Source organism: Podarcis melisellensis (assembly GCF_964234715.1).
Source record: "Podarcis melisellensis genome assembly, chromosome: 4".
Taxonomy (NCBI): Eukaryota; Metazoa; Chordata; class Lepidosauria; order Squamata; family Lacertidae; genus Podarcis; species Podarcis melisellensis.
Genome location: NC_138531.1, coordinates 25,492,615 through 25,508,183, shown reverse-complemented (window position 1 = coordinate 25,508,183; position 15,569 = coordinate 25,492,615). Strand labels below are relative to the sequence as shown.

At 42.6% G+C, this 15,569-nt stretch overlaps 1 protein-coding gene across 2 annotated transcripts in view; it reads left to right on the top strand.

Annotated features, from left to right (window-relative positions):
• NALF1 (NALCN channel auxiliary factor 1) overlaps positions 1-14,456 on the top strand; it is a 343,840-nt gene extending 329,384 nt beyond the window's left edge. Inside the window, exon 3 of one of the 2 annotated variants that reach the window (XM_081908249.1) lies at positions 9,184-14,456. In XM_081908249.1, the coding sequence (XP_081764375.1) occupies positions 9,184-9,476 (293 nt within the window). In that variant the 3' untranslated portion in view covers positions 9,477-14,456. The remainder of the gene's footprint in view (positions 1-9,183) is intronic. The other variant, XM_081908250.1, reaches the window with a different exon arrangement.
• Positions 14,457-15,569: the final 1,113 nt, after the last annotated feature.

The following is a 15,569-nucleotide window of genomic DNA, read 5'->3' as shown; positions in this document are numbered from 1 at the left end:
CAAGGTGGTCTTCAAAAACAGCCTCAGGTAGAGAGCAGATATAAGGCACCAGGAATAGCACTCTCCCCACACTTGGTTTTTCAGACCATGTGTGACTGTACATCAGCAGCATTTATAATTCTGACCAAATCACTACTTCTGTGCACTGAGTAAATTGTCCCATTAACATTTATGGATGTGCTTTTCTTCCATTTTCAAACATGGGTTCTACAGAGAAGTTCCCACTCCATAAGCAGTGAGGTGAGCAGAAATGGCCTTACATAGACAGCATGTGCTCCCAACCTTGTGATCTCTCTTTCTCCCGTTCAATTTAATATTTACGTGTTATCAACAGGAGCAGCAAATCACCATTCAATAATAAAAGAGTTTCTCTGAAAATAGTACCAGAGGGCTCATGCCATAAACACATAACAATACACAGATTGCAGTTGACCCCTCGTATTTTTCAGTCGTCGCGCTCTCCACAGGTGGCGATGTTTTGCACTTCTTATGCATGAAAGAGTCTGAAGTGGCAGCCTGCAGTTCTGGTTGGCTGGTCTTCAGCTGCTTTCTCCTCTTCTTGCCTGCAGGTCTGAAACAGGAGGGGGAAAAAATGTAAGGCTTATTTAACAGGCCTCTGATCAGTCTGGTTCCTGGGAGAGAAGAAATCTCTCCGTTTTTGAAGTAAAGAGGAGGCTTTTTTTGGAACTGCATCTTTCTCCCCCTTCTCTGCTTAGCAGGGCAACTCTGTTTAAGTGTCATGAGTTAGCCTGCTCTCCCTTCAAGTATTTTGTTGGTGCCTTGAACTGTGGGGGGGGGGGGATACGCATGTAGAGTGACCACTTAGACATCACTTTTTTGTTTAAAAAAAGGAGATATGAGCTTTCCCTTCAAATTCCTCAATGGCCCCCATTCAGGAGTTGAATGGACTGTACTTGGCAACTACGGTAAATTTGCATGTGTTGACCCTTATCCAAGGTATGGAGAACTCTCGGGGTATGCCTGAATGTCTTTCAGGAGACAAGGCTGGGATCAGGCTTGTACCAAGGTCAAGCAAGGTTCATTATGAAGAATCTCATGTCAACCTGAGGTCCAGTGCCTTAGAGTGCCGAGGGTCTTCTGGCGGTTCCCTCACTGTGAGAAGCAAAGTTACAGGGAACCAGGCAGAAGGCCTTCTCGGTAGTGGTACCCGCCCTGTGGAACGCCCTCCCACCAGATGTCAAAGAGAAAAACAACTACCAGACTTTTTAGAAGACATCTGAAGGCAGCCCTGTTTAGGGAAGCTTTTGATGTTTAATAGACTATTGTATTTTAATATTCTGTTGAAAGCCGCCCAGAGTGGCTGGAGAAACCCAGCCAGATGGGCGGGGTATAAATAAATTATTATTATTATTAACCTTCTTACTTATGCCATAAACCATAGAAGAGGTTTAGACTGACACACCTATTCACAGAAATGTCTACAGGACTCCTATGAAGGATATATAAATTATGCTAGAATACTGTACAAATGCCAACAATTTCAGGCCTGGTGTGTTATAATTCTTATCCAAAGAGCAATGAGAGGCTCGTAAAATAGCCTAGGCCTAAAAGTAGCAAGAGGCACTGTGAAGTTGCAACAATTCGGGCATTGAAATCCCTGCAAAGAAGTATAAATGCTGTGGAGAATTTATGGCTGATCTGCCCCAGTAGGGATGCTAAATCTGACCAAATCTTGGTGGTCAGTGACCGTAGGGGGAAGGTAGTTGTTTATACACTAAAACAGGGTTCCTAATTCAGTTTTTATTTGTGCTGGCAAACCGTAATTGTTTTGAATTCCAAAATCTGCTATCAAAAAATCTCCTGCCGAATCAAATAATATAAAGGTATCCAAGCTCCCACTTCTTAGGCCCTTTAGGATTTGCTAACAGCTGCCTGCCTAAAATAGTTATAACCCTGTAAGGCAGAGGAGTATTCTGTGCATGAGACCAAGTCTCTTGTAAACATATTATATCCTATTGCTGGAGCAAACAAAAAAAATTATTATGCACCCAACATGACAGATTCCAGGAAAGTATGTTAAGATCTTTTTGATTTCTAGAAAATAGACTGCTAACAGAGTAGGAATTTTGGGCCTCTAACCTAGGCATATTTCATCCAATACCTACGTTCAGGCCAATATAATGAATATTCCTTTCTTGTCCATTCTGGATTTTATTAAGATAGGTGACAAAGACAGGAGCTATGGCTCAAGAATTTCTAGCTCCTTCCTCTCAAGTTGCCTTTTCCAGACTGCAGTTCCCTTTTCTAATAATTACATGTGTATCTGAAGAAGTGTGCATGCACACGAAAGCTCATACCAAGAACTAACTTAGTTGGTCTTTAAGGTGCTACTGGAAGGATTTTGTTTTGTTTTGACTATGGCAGACCAACACGGCTACCTATCTGTACATGGAACCGATATCTAACTTGCAATGGGGGTGGGGCTGTTATTTGAACAACATTTTAATTCGATTAACAGCTCTCCAATCAGCAATCATGAATTAGAGACCAAAATTTATCCCGTACATATGGCTCCTGAAAGGTTAGTTCAATACTGCCTCTCTGATCACAATTAGACAGATATTTGCAATGTAAACCATTTCCTACATTCAGGGAAGCCCTTGAATTCCTGCTCGTAGTTCAGATTCTGTTTTCATTATTCTGGTGGGTTTCTTCACTGGCCACCTTTGAAGGACCACCGGTAGAACATCTGGGAACCGCTTTCTAAACAAATTTGGTCCATCTCCTGAGTTCATATTGGTGTAAAAACAGGTCTCTGGGTTGAATTCAAATCCTGATAGGGACAATTAAATGACATTTATCAGATTCAGTAGCTAGAGAGAGCTCAGACCTAACCCCGTCTTGATATACCTTCAAACCTTTGCCAACTTCAGCTTGGTAGGTCCTGTCTGTGGGGCTACAGTCAGAATTCCAGTCTCCACTAACACAACCTGTGTACCAATTATGGCATTCAAACCAGACACTACCTTTTCCAAAACATCAATTCTGCTAAAGATTCCCTTTGCTGATTTCCCACAGGGAACTTTTCAGTCTCTGTTGTGGCCAAGTACAATATACCAAAATTGTTACTATGTATTGTTGATGTTTTGGTATATGGAGTAAGCTGAAGTTGCCTGGGAGCGTAGGCACCATCTCCCTAAAAGTGCAGTTCAATTGACCAGTTAGCTAAGCTTTCAAGAGGAATATGTAGCAAAATCTCTTACTTGGGTAAAAAGCCTCATTTCTTGCACACTTGCCATGTAAGGAACCAGGTCTGTCTATATAAGATAAATTAATTGCAACCTGCCTCAAACGCTTTGCAGTTACCTCTGCCTCGCTTGCTCCCTTTGGCATTTACACTTTGATACAACATATATTCATAAACATTTATCTGAGTAGTTATTGTTATTTTAATTTTATGTAACTGTTGAATGTCATATTCTCTAATATAAAACAAAGATATGTCTCAGTGCAACCATGCTAAACAGTTTAAAGATGAAAATGAATAAAAACAACAGCAATAATAATGGCACATATTTATAAAACATTTTGATAATTGTGGTCCATGTAAGGCTTTTTTAATGTATTTTTATTAAAGATTTTTTGGCTTTTAACATTAAACTCATCTCCTGGAATTTGAGCCAATAGATTGCAGTCTCAAAGTTTTTTTACAGCCCGTGAGCATGACACTGCACAAATGCTGTAGCAAAGTGCTATTGATATTTAATTGTTGTGTTTCAAATTCTGTGAACTATGCATGGCTTACCACTGCTATATTTTTTGTAATGTTTGATAGGTAACTGGGGACACCTAGTGGAGACCAATAAACATTTCAACCCATATTCAATAGATACTGTGAAATATTCAGAGGGTACAAGCTACACTAACAACTTAACTGGTTTAATAGTCATTTTTCTCTCCAGGAAACTTTGAAAACTATAGGGGCTCTTTGGGGGGATGGTAGAGGGCCTACAACCCTTAGCATTATTTGGGAGGAAAGCCATGAGCTTATGCTGATATAAAAGCAATATGACAGCTTTATGATAAATTGGAAACTATTTATTGAATATTGCCTTTTTTTAAAAAATTGCCTCTCCAGTCAACTATCAAGGCGAGAGCTGACAGCAGCAAGTTAAATTAAATGAAATGAATTGCAACTCTGCCAACTGAACAACTTCCTGCTTTTTGTTATATGGGATGGGGTAATAAGCAATAGGGATGCAGGTGGCACTGTGCTCTAAACCACTGAGCCTTGGGCTTGCCGATCGGAAAGTCGGTGGTTCGAATCCCTGCGACGGGGTGAGCTCCCATTGCTCGGTCCCTGCTCCTGCCAACCTAGCAGTTCGAAAGCACATCAAAGTGCAAATACAGTGGTACCTCGGATTAAGAACTTAATTTCGTTCTGGAGGTCCGTTCTTAACCTGAAACTATTCTTAACCTGAAGACCACTTTAGCTAATGGGGCCTCCCACTGTCGCCGCACAATTTCTTTTCTCATCCTGAAGCAAAGTTCTTAACCCGAGGTACTATTTCTGGGTTAGTGGAGTCTTTAACCTGAAGTGTCTGTAACCTGAAGCGTCTGTAACCCAAGGTACCACTGTAATAGCAATGGCATCCACCTGAGATGTGTTGGAACTGAGTTCTGGCTGAAAAAAACAACCCTGCCTGTAGGAAAATATTTTTTCTTTTTTCTAAGTGCTAAAGTAGCTGCTGAGCAAGGCAGCAAACAGACATTTCTGCCAGCTCATGGAGAATTAACCCCCTTTTTTTCATTTTCTTTAACATTCTTTAAAAGATATAGCGGCTTCATGGAAGGGGAATGGAACCACCATAAGTCCAAATTCAATACTTTGTAGGAGGCCGGGGCACTCTTCAGACTTGTCATATTTAATAAGAGCCCCAGTATATCCTAACTACTGTCAGGTGCCAAAGACATATGGTTAGAATTATATATCAGTGTACAGTGGTACCTCGGGTTAAGTACCGTATTTTTCGCACGATTGGACGCACCGGACCATAGGACGCACCTAGTTTTTTGGGGGGGGAAATAAAGGGGAAAAAATTTCCCTTTATTTCCCCCCCAAAAGCAGGTCAGGGAAACCGAACCAGATTGAGGAACAGCGGGATAGTGGCGCTGCGCCTCCCTGCTGTCCCCCGAGCTTGTGTGGCTGGCTGATGTCTGCCTGGTGCACAGGGCGCTCTGCTTCAGCGGGCCCCACCCGCCAGGCAGCAGGCTGCTATGCGCAGCGTGGGGAGCCCTGTGGGGAACTCCTGCAGGGCTCCGCACACTGCGGATGTGTGCCCGGCGCGAGGGGTGCTCTGCTTCAGGGCCCCCTTCGCGCCGGGCGGCAGGCTGCTATCCGAAGCGTGGGGAGCCCTGTGGGAAACTCCTGCAGGGCTCCCCACTCTGCGGATGTCTGCCGGGCGTGAGGGGCGCTCTGCTTCAGGGCGCCCCTCGCGCCGGACGGCAGGTTGCTATCCGCAGCGTGTGGAGCCCTGCGGGGAACTCCCGCAGGGCTGCCTAGGCTGTGGATGTGTTCCCGAAGCACCAGGCACTCTGCTTTCAGGGCACCCGACGCTCCGGGAAGCAGGCTGCTATCCACAGCCTAGACACGGCTAGCGGAGCATTAATCCCGAAGCTTGGGGCGTGCGGAGCTCAGCGCGCCCCAAGCTTCTGGGTGCCGGCAAGGTCTAGACGGCTAGCGGAGACCTTGCCGGCACCCAGAAGCTTGGGGCGCGCTGAGCTCCGCACGCCCCAAGCTTTGGGATTAATGCAGCGCTCTGCTAGCCGTGGGAGAGCTGGGTCTCCCACAGCTAGCGGATAGCTTCCTGAAGCCTGGAGAGCGAGAGGGGTCGGTGCGCACCGACCCCTTTCACTCTCCAGGCTTCAGCGAAAGCCTGCATTCGCTCCATAGGACATACACACATTTTCCCTTGCTTTTTAGGACGGAAAATGTGCATCCTATGGTGCGAAAAATACGGTACTTAATTCGTTCCGGAGGTCAGTTCTTAACCTGAAACTGTTCTTAACCTGAAGCACCACTTTAGCTAATGGGGCCTCCCACTGCCGCTGCACCACTGCTGCACAATTTCTGTTCTCATCCTGAAGCAAAATTCTTAACCCAAGGTAATATTTCTGGGTTAGTGGAGTCTGTAACCTGAAGCGTATGTGACGTGAGGTACCACTGTACTTCATTACCACATTTTGAGTCTAGGAATTTGCTCTCGGTACCAGAAGTGAATAGATCTTAAAATGATTTTATGCAAAAGTCTACTTCTCATTTTCCTGTTGAATAGCTACTTCCACCAATAAGCTGACTATAAAGTAACGCCAGCACAATGTAATGTCCTAACCACTGGGAATCAGAAACTTTTGCTGATCCACTGCAAATTACCCAGAGATTTTCCAGTAGATCCTGCTTGGCCTCATTGCCTACTCCAGCTCTAAATTATGTAACAGTAATTTTAAAAAATAAATAGAAGGTAGCTTTACATAAAAGTTTGGACTCTTCCCCCCAGCTTGTTGTTGCCTATCTGCAGGAAGTAAAGGTAAGTGGAATGAACAAGAAAAGGAACTTTTAGTAACTTATAAACAGATGGTGACAACTACGCCGCCCTAAGGCTAACATTCTGGCGCTTCAGCTGTTTTCGTTCACTGGAGTGAATTAAGTGCAACAGTGTACTTACTCAAGCGGCTTTTGAGCAATAAGTACACCTAAATCTTCAGCACGTTTGCTTGAAAATCAGCCCCATTTATTTCATTAAAACCTCTTCCTCCATACTGGTATGCTCAGAATCATACGTAATGTAAAGTGGTATAGAAGGTTCAACTGTGAATAGTTCCGACTGAATCAGTAACTTATTAGCAGCTTCTTAATACTCCTAGAGGGCACGGGTGGTGCTGTGGGTTAAACCACAGAGCCTAGGACTTGCAATCAGAAGATTGGCGGTTCGAATCCCCGCGATGGGGTGAGCTCCCGTTGCTTGGTCCCTGCTCCTGCCAACCTAGCAGTTTGAAAGCACGCCAGTGCAGGTAGATAAATAGGTACCGCTCCAGCGTGAAGGTAAACAGTGTTTCCGTGCGCTGCTCTGGTTTGCCAGAAGTGGCTTAGTCATGCTGGCCACATGACCCAGAAGCTGTACGTCGGCTCCCTCGGCCAATAAAGCGAGATGAGCGCCGCAACCCCAGAGTTGGCCACGACTGAACCTAATGGTCGGGGGTCCCTTTACCTTAATACTCCCAGGCGTGGGGTGAATCGTCTGCGAACTCGTTTACTCATAAAAGAACATATTGTGAATTGGAAGCTACATCACCAGTGGGTTCAAACTGCCAAAAAGAAGTGGTGGTCTTGCATGAAAGCGAGGGTATTTTGGGAAATGATACATGATGAGATAAAAAAAGTATGTTCAGAATGAGTATACCAAAAAAAAAGGGTGGGGGGGGGAGAGAAAAAGCCTGAAGGGTAGAAAACCCAAAGAAATTGTTAAAGCTGTTTATGTATGTAACAACAGCAGCTAGGATTCTTTATGCAGAGAAATGGAAGGAAGAAGAAGTTCCCACCAAAGAAGAATGGATAAGCAAGATAATGGACTATGCAGAACTGGCAAAATTAACAGAACCTAATAATGAGTGTCTTATGGAATAATTTATGCATTTTCGGATTACTTAAAGAAATACTATGGCATGATGAACTCGTGAGCAGGATTTGAGCAACAGAAGCAATTAGATTACAATATCGTGGTTATGGTTCAATAGATAGAAGATAGGGTGCAACCAAAGGGGGGAAACAACTCCATGGAAAATGGGGTGGGAAGTCAACAAAAACAAGACAGAAGATGAAACTGGGTTTTGATTGTATATGTTAACAATGTTGAAGCCGAATAAAATATAATGGGGGTGGGGAGGAACTGCCAAAATCAAGAAGAAAAGAAAAGGCTTAAGGCTCATCCACACTTCCCCCTGTCCTCTGATTTCTTCTGTTTGTCCCCGGATTTCTAGGGGTTTTTGTTTTCTCCTGCAACTTTCCCCAGAAAAACGCATGGTTTGTTGCTGAATCAGAACAAATGCCACTACTCAGAAAACCTGGTTGATGTTTGTTTCAATTCAGCAGTAAACTGCACCTTTTCCTGCAAAAGGGGCAGAGCGTAAGAAAAAATTACCAGAAATCATGGGAGAAAGAGGAGCATGGATGAGCCCTAAGACTACACAGAAAAGTTCCCAATGGAACACTATAATTCTGTGATTCTGTCTTTGGTTTCTGCAATATCTATCATCTATCTGTATCATCTGCCACCATGAAGGCTCTTGCAATCAGCCATGAAGCCTCCTTTAAGGCAGTTAGGAAAATAAGATGTGCATCAGTCCCAAGCCTATTTTAAAAACTCACATGCACAAATTTGTCGGTACATGCAACACTTTTCTATGTAGCTATCTATACCTGACAAAAGTAATCATGAGTGGATAGGTGTGGCAGGTGAAGAGATCTTCTGAATAATATCAAGACCAAAACTTATTTCATTTTCCTCTTGGAAATAGAAAGCAAACGTAAAAGCAACAGTGATCCAATCATTTGAACACAAATTATGCAGCAAAAAGCATAAATACAAGGAGCAGCACTAATAATAGTCAGTACATGAAGCAGCTACAGAATCAAAAGTTTGTTTAAGGAGGATGGAGTGGGTGGAATCTATTGTTTTATTATTATTTTTATTCCTACTAACTTGACTTTGTCTGACGCATTTCCACATAGACTGTGTCGTGCAATGTAACTTTTTGACAGTTAACTCTGCAAGTGAGATACTTTTATTTTGAAGGGCTTCTTTGGACTTGAAACTGTTGCTTATTTGGTTGAAGGGGAACTTTGGAAAGTTGGAAAAGATACTACATTGCAATACCATTGATTGTTATTGTGTCCACCTAGAGGAATTCTGAAATTGTTACAACTAGCTAGGGGATTTTCCACTTTTAACTGGCCTGGGAAATTTCCACTGCACATAGACTGTGTCGTGAACCATGTGATTATAAAGAAAATTATAGCATGGTTTGCAGCACCAGAAAAGCAATGCAACACAATAATAGCTATACAATAATACGTATCAAGTAACACTACAATAAGCCTTCTAGTTGAATATCGTGTGAAATAGTCACCAGAATTCACTTACTGTTGTTTTCCCCTCCCTGCAGGGCTCTATGACAACTATCCAACCAATGCAGAACCAGAATGCTGTGATGTCAGATGGGGACTATTATCAGATAACCAATCCAAAGGGACTATAAAAACAAGTGACTCGATGTGTCACCGGACATCACTCACAGTTTCATCAGCATCAAGACTGTGTAACAGCAGACTTAAACTGTGTGTTCTCGTACTAATTCTCTTACATACAGTACTAACAGTCTCAGCAGCACAGAACTCAACTGAACTGGGCTTTGGCGGCATAACAACTTTGGAAGATAATTCAACCAATGAGGAATAAAAGATCCAATTCATCTTCTCCTATGGGCCTACAGCTTGCCCACATGTACTGCAGTCAAACACAAGAGACTGGGTCCTTTTGCCCTCCATTCAATCCTCCAAAGGCCTTCTGGGTAAAACTCAGCAGAAGGGCCACAATCCAAACAAGGACACATCAAATACAGCTTTTTATTGACTAAAAGGCTGTCTGGTGACTTAAATTTCTCACACCATTTTATACACTGTGTTTTAATGTTTGGAGTTTCTTTCTTTTGTTTTTGCACTTGTTAATACAGGATTTTATTTTTTGGACAGTTTCTCAGAGCTAAACTAAGTCTTTTCACTGTCTTATCTATTTCTAGTCATTGTGTGTGTTCATCCAATAGTTCTGTCTTTTATGTCTTGTCAGTTTCTATTAGAGGAAAGAACTGCTGTGGTTCCATGGCATAACTAACTAATGGATTAATTTTTATTTTTAGAAAAAACAACAACAGTAACCTTGCCCCCTAAACGGCCCTACTCCCCCACCAAAAAAAAAAAAAAATTGGTTCTCCTTCTCCTCTCCAGTGCCCCAAAGCCGAAAATGCCCGCTTGCTTTTCCGTCTGTGTAATCACAATGAATGGGCGCACGATTCAGATGAGCCTCTGCCCATGTTGCACAAGTCACCTGACTGGAACCCAAAGTGAGGAGATGGGGAGGCAAAAGAGAAGTGCTCTCTTTCTAAGGTGGAATCGGACAGTGAAATTGTAACGTAACAAAACCTATAACAAACTGTTGCTCCAATTCCCATTTTCAAAGAAGTCCAGTCCTTTCTCACTGGTCAGTTGAACAGGAGCAGCCTGGGACGGAAGACAGTGCATGCAAAACCATGTTTAGAGCTCAGCAAAGATGACTAGATGAGAGAGGCCTTCACAGTGGCGGTAGAAGTTTGGCATTCATTGTGAATTGCGGTTTTTTAATTCCGCCACAGTCATGCGAGCAGCACGTGTCAGTATAATCTATAGGAGCAAAGAGGTTCAGCAAAAAACAAAGACTTTCCTTTTCCCCTTTACCAGTTTCTGATTATCTCTTCACAAATTCCCCCAGAAAACACATGTGTGGACATCACACATGAGTCCACACCCAAACTAGTTTAAATAGCAACATTTCTTGGAAATCTCTGACCCCCAACCAGGGTTCCCAGATGCCTGTATACTGGTGTTTAAAGACGCAGTTGTGTTTCGTCCACATCACACATTTGTTGTGGGAACATTGGTATAAGGCGTGTGTTTCCTGCAGCAACCCAGTGTATGAAACTGTCCGCAGTCTATTAAGTATGACATGTTAATGAAATTCCCCTTGAAACTAAAGGCAGACAAGGACATTGGGGGGGGGGGCGAAGGCAGAAGTAAACATTAGCACAGCTGAAAAAGAAAACATAATGGTGTTTTTTTTAAAAAAAAACATAATAGATAAACCATTTCCATGAGTGTGCAATAAAATTTAACACGTTGGGCTGAGTAGTCAAAGTGGGGCAGGGAGAAAGAATAATCCAGTTGTCTTTTCCCCCCATTTCTTTCTTTGTAGAATCATATCACCTGCTGAGTGTATAAGAACTTGCTTTTTAAAAAGGCTTTTTAGAGTTTACACTAGAATAAATGGAAGGAAAAGTTAATAAGGGCTGTTTTAAAAAAAAACTTTTCATTCCTTCCTGTTCTCTAACTACACTTGGAAAGTGCACTTTAGAGCTGTTTGCTGTGTAGCTGAGAGATGAAGGAAAAAAGATAGGAAATATTCTCTTAGCAAACCAATTATCTACTTTCTAGCTATGAAAAACCCCATCCTTCCCTGGCCCTTTCAAGAAACCGTTTCTGTTCATCACTGCGGTGTTGATAATGCATTTTTATTCATGTTTTATGGTTTGTGAAGTTCTGCAAAAAATATATATAGATATATACAAAAAAAATATACAAAAAAAAATCCCTACTGCTTTAGCAGGTTAAAATAATGCATTTGTTTAAGATGTATAAGCTCAACTATTTTGCAAGACTTCTTGTTTTGATAGTGTTTTGCTATGAACTGAGAATGAGGATCTTAAAATGACCTGTGCAAATACAAAAAAAGCACGTAAAATGCAGAATTATTCAGCTTCAGTTTCTTTCCTTACCCTTCTCCCCTCCTTACTGCGCATGTGCACACACAGGTATTCTACTTGGCATTTAAAAATGGTGCTTTTATTTTCCCACCCCCACCCCGGAAGAGCACATCTCATATGAATTATACTCATAACTCTACTGTGGAAATACTTTGAAAATTTAGGGGTGGGGTGGGGGGGTGGGGAGAGAAAGCTTTAACCGATAGTGGAATGTAAATTTCAAAGAGCATTTTGGTCTGTTGCGAAAAAGAAAGTAATGCAGCAATAAGGGGGCTGGGCTGCAGTACTTTAGGGAGTTTGCTAGAGTCGCGCGACTAAGAAAGCACATAGGTGAGCTCTTGTTCAACTGACCTCTTCTCTTGATATTAAACGTAAATGGTCAGTAAACAGTTTGTTATAAACCTTGATCTACCTCTGCTGTGCAAAGGCCATTCAACAACATCCATTTCTGTGACATTCATTGCATTATCATTTTGGTTCACCCATGGACTAAGACACTCATTCATTCTATTTTTTTTTTTTGCACTGCCCCAATACAGTAGCGAGTTCTCTTCGTCCCACATTTAAAGTGGCATTTAATGAAGAAGTGCTGGTTCTTCTTAATGGGACCCTATTTTGCCTCCTGCTGACCTAACTGCAGAGAATACCAGAAAGGAACGTTTCTTCTTCTTCCTTTCCTTCCCTTCCCTTTACTTCTCTTCCTTTTTTTCCCCTTTTCCCTTTTTAAAATGTGCTTTCAAGGGGAGAGGAAAAACACAGCTCTAACGCTCCCTGGCTTCAAGCGATGACACCAGGAGGGAGAGAAATAGAGAGAGCTGAAGAAAAACAGTGGCAACGTTATTCACATGCTTAAAAAAAAGAGAGAGAGCGCCAAACAATGAGTAAAATGAAAAAGGAAGCACAAACCATTTTAATTAAAGACATAATGAAACACTCCAAATAGGTGCCTGCAGTCAACATGGTCTGTGAATTCTCTGTCACTATCCGCCCCCCTTTTTCAGTCTATTTCCTTCATTTTTATTTTTTTATTTTTAAGGAATATCACGTTCCCGGGTACACTGCTGCTGTGATGTTACATTATCATTTGAGCCAGGGTATTTCTGCTCCAGCAGTGTGGTCTGTATCATTTCTTGGTGGCAGCTAGGAAATCACACATAGATTTCCTAATGGAAGTTCAGAGAACCGTTAATCATGTATGATGCAAAAAGCTCATCCCATCCATTCCTCATCCGTAAACAGTTTTCTTGGCACAAACCTGAGCATGCTTGATATTGTGCACCTATTACTTTTGCCCGAATAAATTTGCATCTTGCCACTGTAACTGCCATCTTGTTCCATTTCTCCTTGTGCTGTATGACTTGGACATACATGATGAAGAACCGGCTTCAGGATAAATGATGTTCATGTGTTTTTAAAAGCAGAAAAAGAGAGGTATCTATTTCAGAGTCATATAGACCAGACTTCCCTGCCCTCCCCCCTCCACTGCAATGTGTTTTATCATTTTATTTTTTTTCTGAAACAGGGAAAATTCCAGAGTTTGTGCAATATATGAATACTGCAAAGCCAAATGTCATAGATCACAACCAGAGCTATATGTTAATTCCTTATTGCATTTACATTTGAGAATACATTATATTGACTTTTCCTTTCATTAAAGAGATAGAATACTTTTTTTTTGCAAATAATAGCTATTGAAGGCTGTCCTTCCGCACACCAATGAAAAGTGGAATAAAGGTTGAGACCCACAAGTGCACCGTCAACTTCAAAAGACTCTGCGGGATAATGGAACTGGGCTGAAAAGTTTCCAAAAAAGTATCGCCATGCATAGTTTCCTAAAAGCATAGAACCACTGAAAGGTAACAGGAGCTGTCCAGTACAACAACACAGAGGAGGTAGCAAGTGTAAGTGGCTATATTGTGTGATATCGTCAAATGCAGTAGTTTGAGAATAGCAAGAGGACAAAACAGAGTCCTTTCTGGTTCCTGGTACTGTTTGCTTTTCACTACATCCAGTCAAGGGAGTGAAATGAAGGCAGGGGGAACACGATCAGAATTAGGGGCTCTCGAAATCACTTTCCATGGGATGGAATAAAAGTAGAGAAAGACAGTGGGGGCAAAACCCAGTGAAGTTCTTTGCCTATTTCAAAGGTTGCTAAGAACTTTTGAGATAACAACACCTGGACCCTTGATTGTGTAAAGCACGTAGGGTAAACTACTGAGTCTGACCACCGGCCCGTCTAGTTCAGTTCTGTTGACACTGACTGGCAGAAGCAGCTCTCCAGCCTTTCAGGCAAGGGACATTCCCGGCCATCTCTTGAGATGCTGAGAATGGAAACTGGGACCTTCTTGCATGCAAAGCAGTTAGTAGTGAGCTACTGCCCCAGTATATGTCCTAGTATACATCGGTCACATTATCCTGCATATACATTAAAGTGCCAGACAGTTCCATCAAAGCAGAACATGCCTTTAAGGATTTCACAGAAATCACAGAATAGGGATGGGACTCTGAGGATCGTGTAGTTCAACCGGCTGCAATGCAGAAAGATGAAGCTTTCACATGCAGGGATAGAACCTGCAACCATGGTGTTATCAGCACCACTCTCTAACCAACTGTGCTACCCAGGCAATGCTGCAATTGCAGGCCACCACCCAAAGTTCCTTGAACCAAAGAGGTCTTTGAACAGGAACACACAACTGGCATGTATCAAACCGATGGGGCTTTCAGATGCAATTTGTGATACGGGAGAACATTAAAAATGCAAGGCCTACTGGCTGGGTTATAGTTTAAAATGTATTTTTAAAATAAAATGTTGCAAAGCTGAGTTGTCTTAGGCCATTAGTGGCCTCTCCATGAGTTGATGAAATGAATTTCCTTGTCTGGGCTTCTCTTCATTTTTCTGCTCAGGGCACACAGGGTTTCCCTTGGCTACTGGCAAGGGCTGAGCCAACAGTTCTCCCAAGCCATCAATGGCCTCCACACAAATTTTCTCACCTAGGCTACTTTTCTGCCTTTCCCTTCAGAGCACACAGGCCTTAAATACCAAATTCAAAAAAATAAAATATTAACAATTAAATTTGGAGTAGGCTGAAGATTTCCTTCTTTCCTGAGTTGCAGACCTACCAAGGAGGTGACAGGTCCAGTTCTGACTCTCTCTCTGAGGTAAAATTTCAATCAAGCTGTGATAACCACTCCTTGCAGTTGCTCCAGATAATTATGCCTCTTTATTTACTGTAGCTATTTATATGCCTCTTAGTCACTAAAGCTTCTGAGCAGGTTCTAAGCAGCTACACATTCATGTTTATACGTCATCCAGGCCTGCAGTGGAGGTAGCTAATGGTCTTAGCAAGCATTCTAAATCTAGGAGGATGTGATGATCAAAAGTGTGCACTGACCACAAGATACAGGTCAGACACTGATTCAGTCAGCGTCTTGTAAAAATAGCCTTCAATTTGACTAGGACCTCTTCAGAGGTTTCCCATTTCACTTCAGTTCCAAACTGATTCGGATGTTTTCCATGCCATTCCCTATCATTCCCCCCTACTAATTGGTTGCCATTTTTGCATGGCAATATCACAAATCGTATGGCCTGTTTTGGCACTGTGTGACTTTTCCATATATTGGCCCAAATCAGTTTTGAAATCACACCACAATAATGATTTTGACCCAGCAAGCTGAGGGAGACCAGGGCAGCTGGCCTCAAAGGCACAATGGCACTACCTTCCCCTGGCACTGAGGCGGAGCAGCTTTTCTCAGTCAGCAGGAAAGCAGCAGCAGCCACAGTGGACATTCATCTTCGTTGGCTTCCACCACTGACGGCGCTTGATGCACACAGCCTGTCCCCATCCCCACCCTCTCAAACCACGTGGTGGGAGTGACTCCACTTCCTCTCTCCACCCGCCCAATCTTTGTGACTGCTCCTTCCCTTATCCCCACTAGGCCTGGCTGACCATGAGGACGGCTTCACTCAGCAGTATATCATG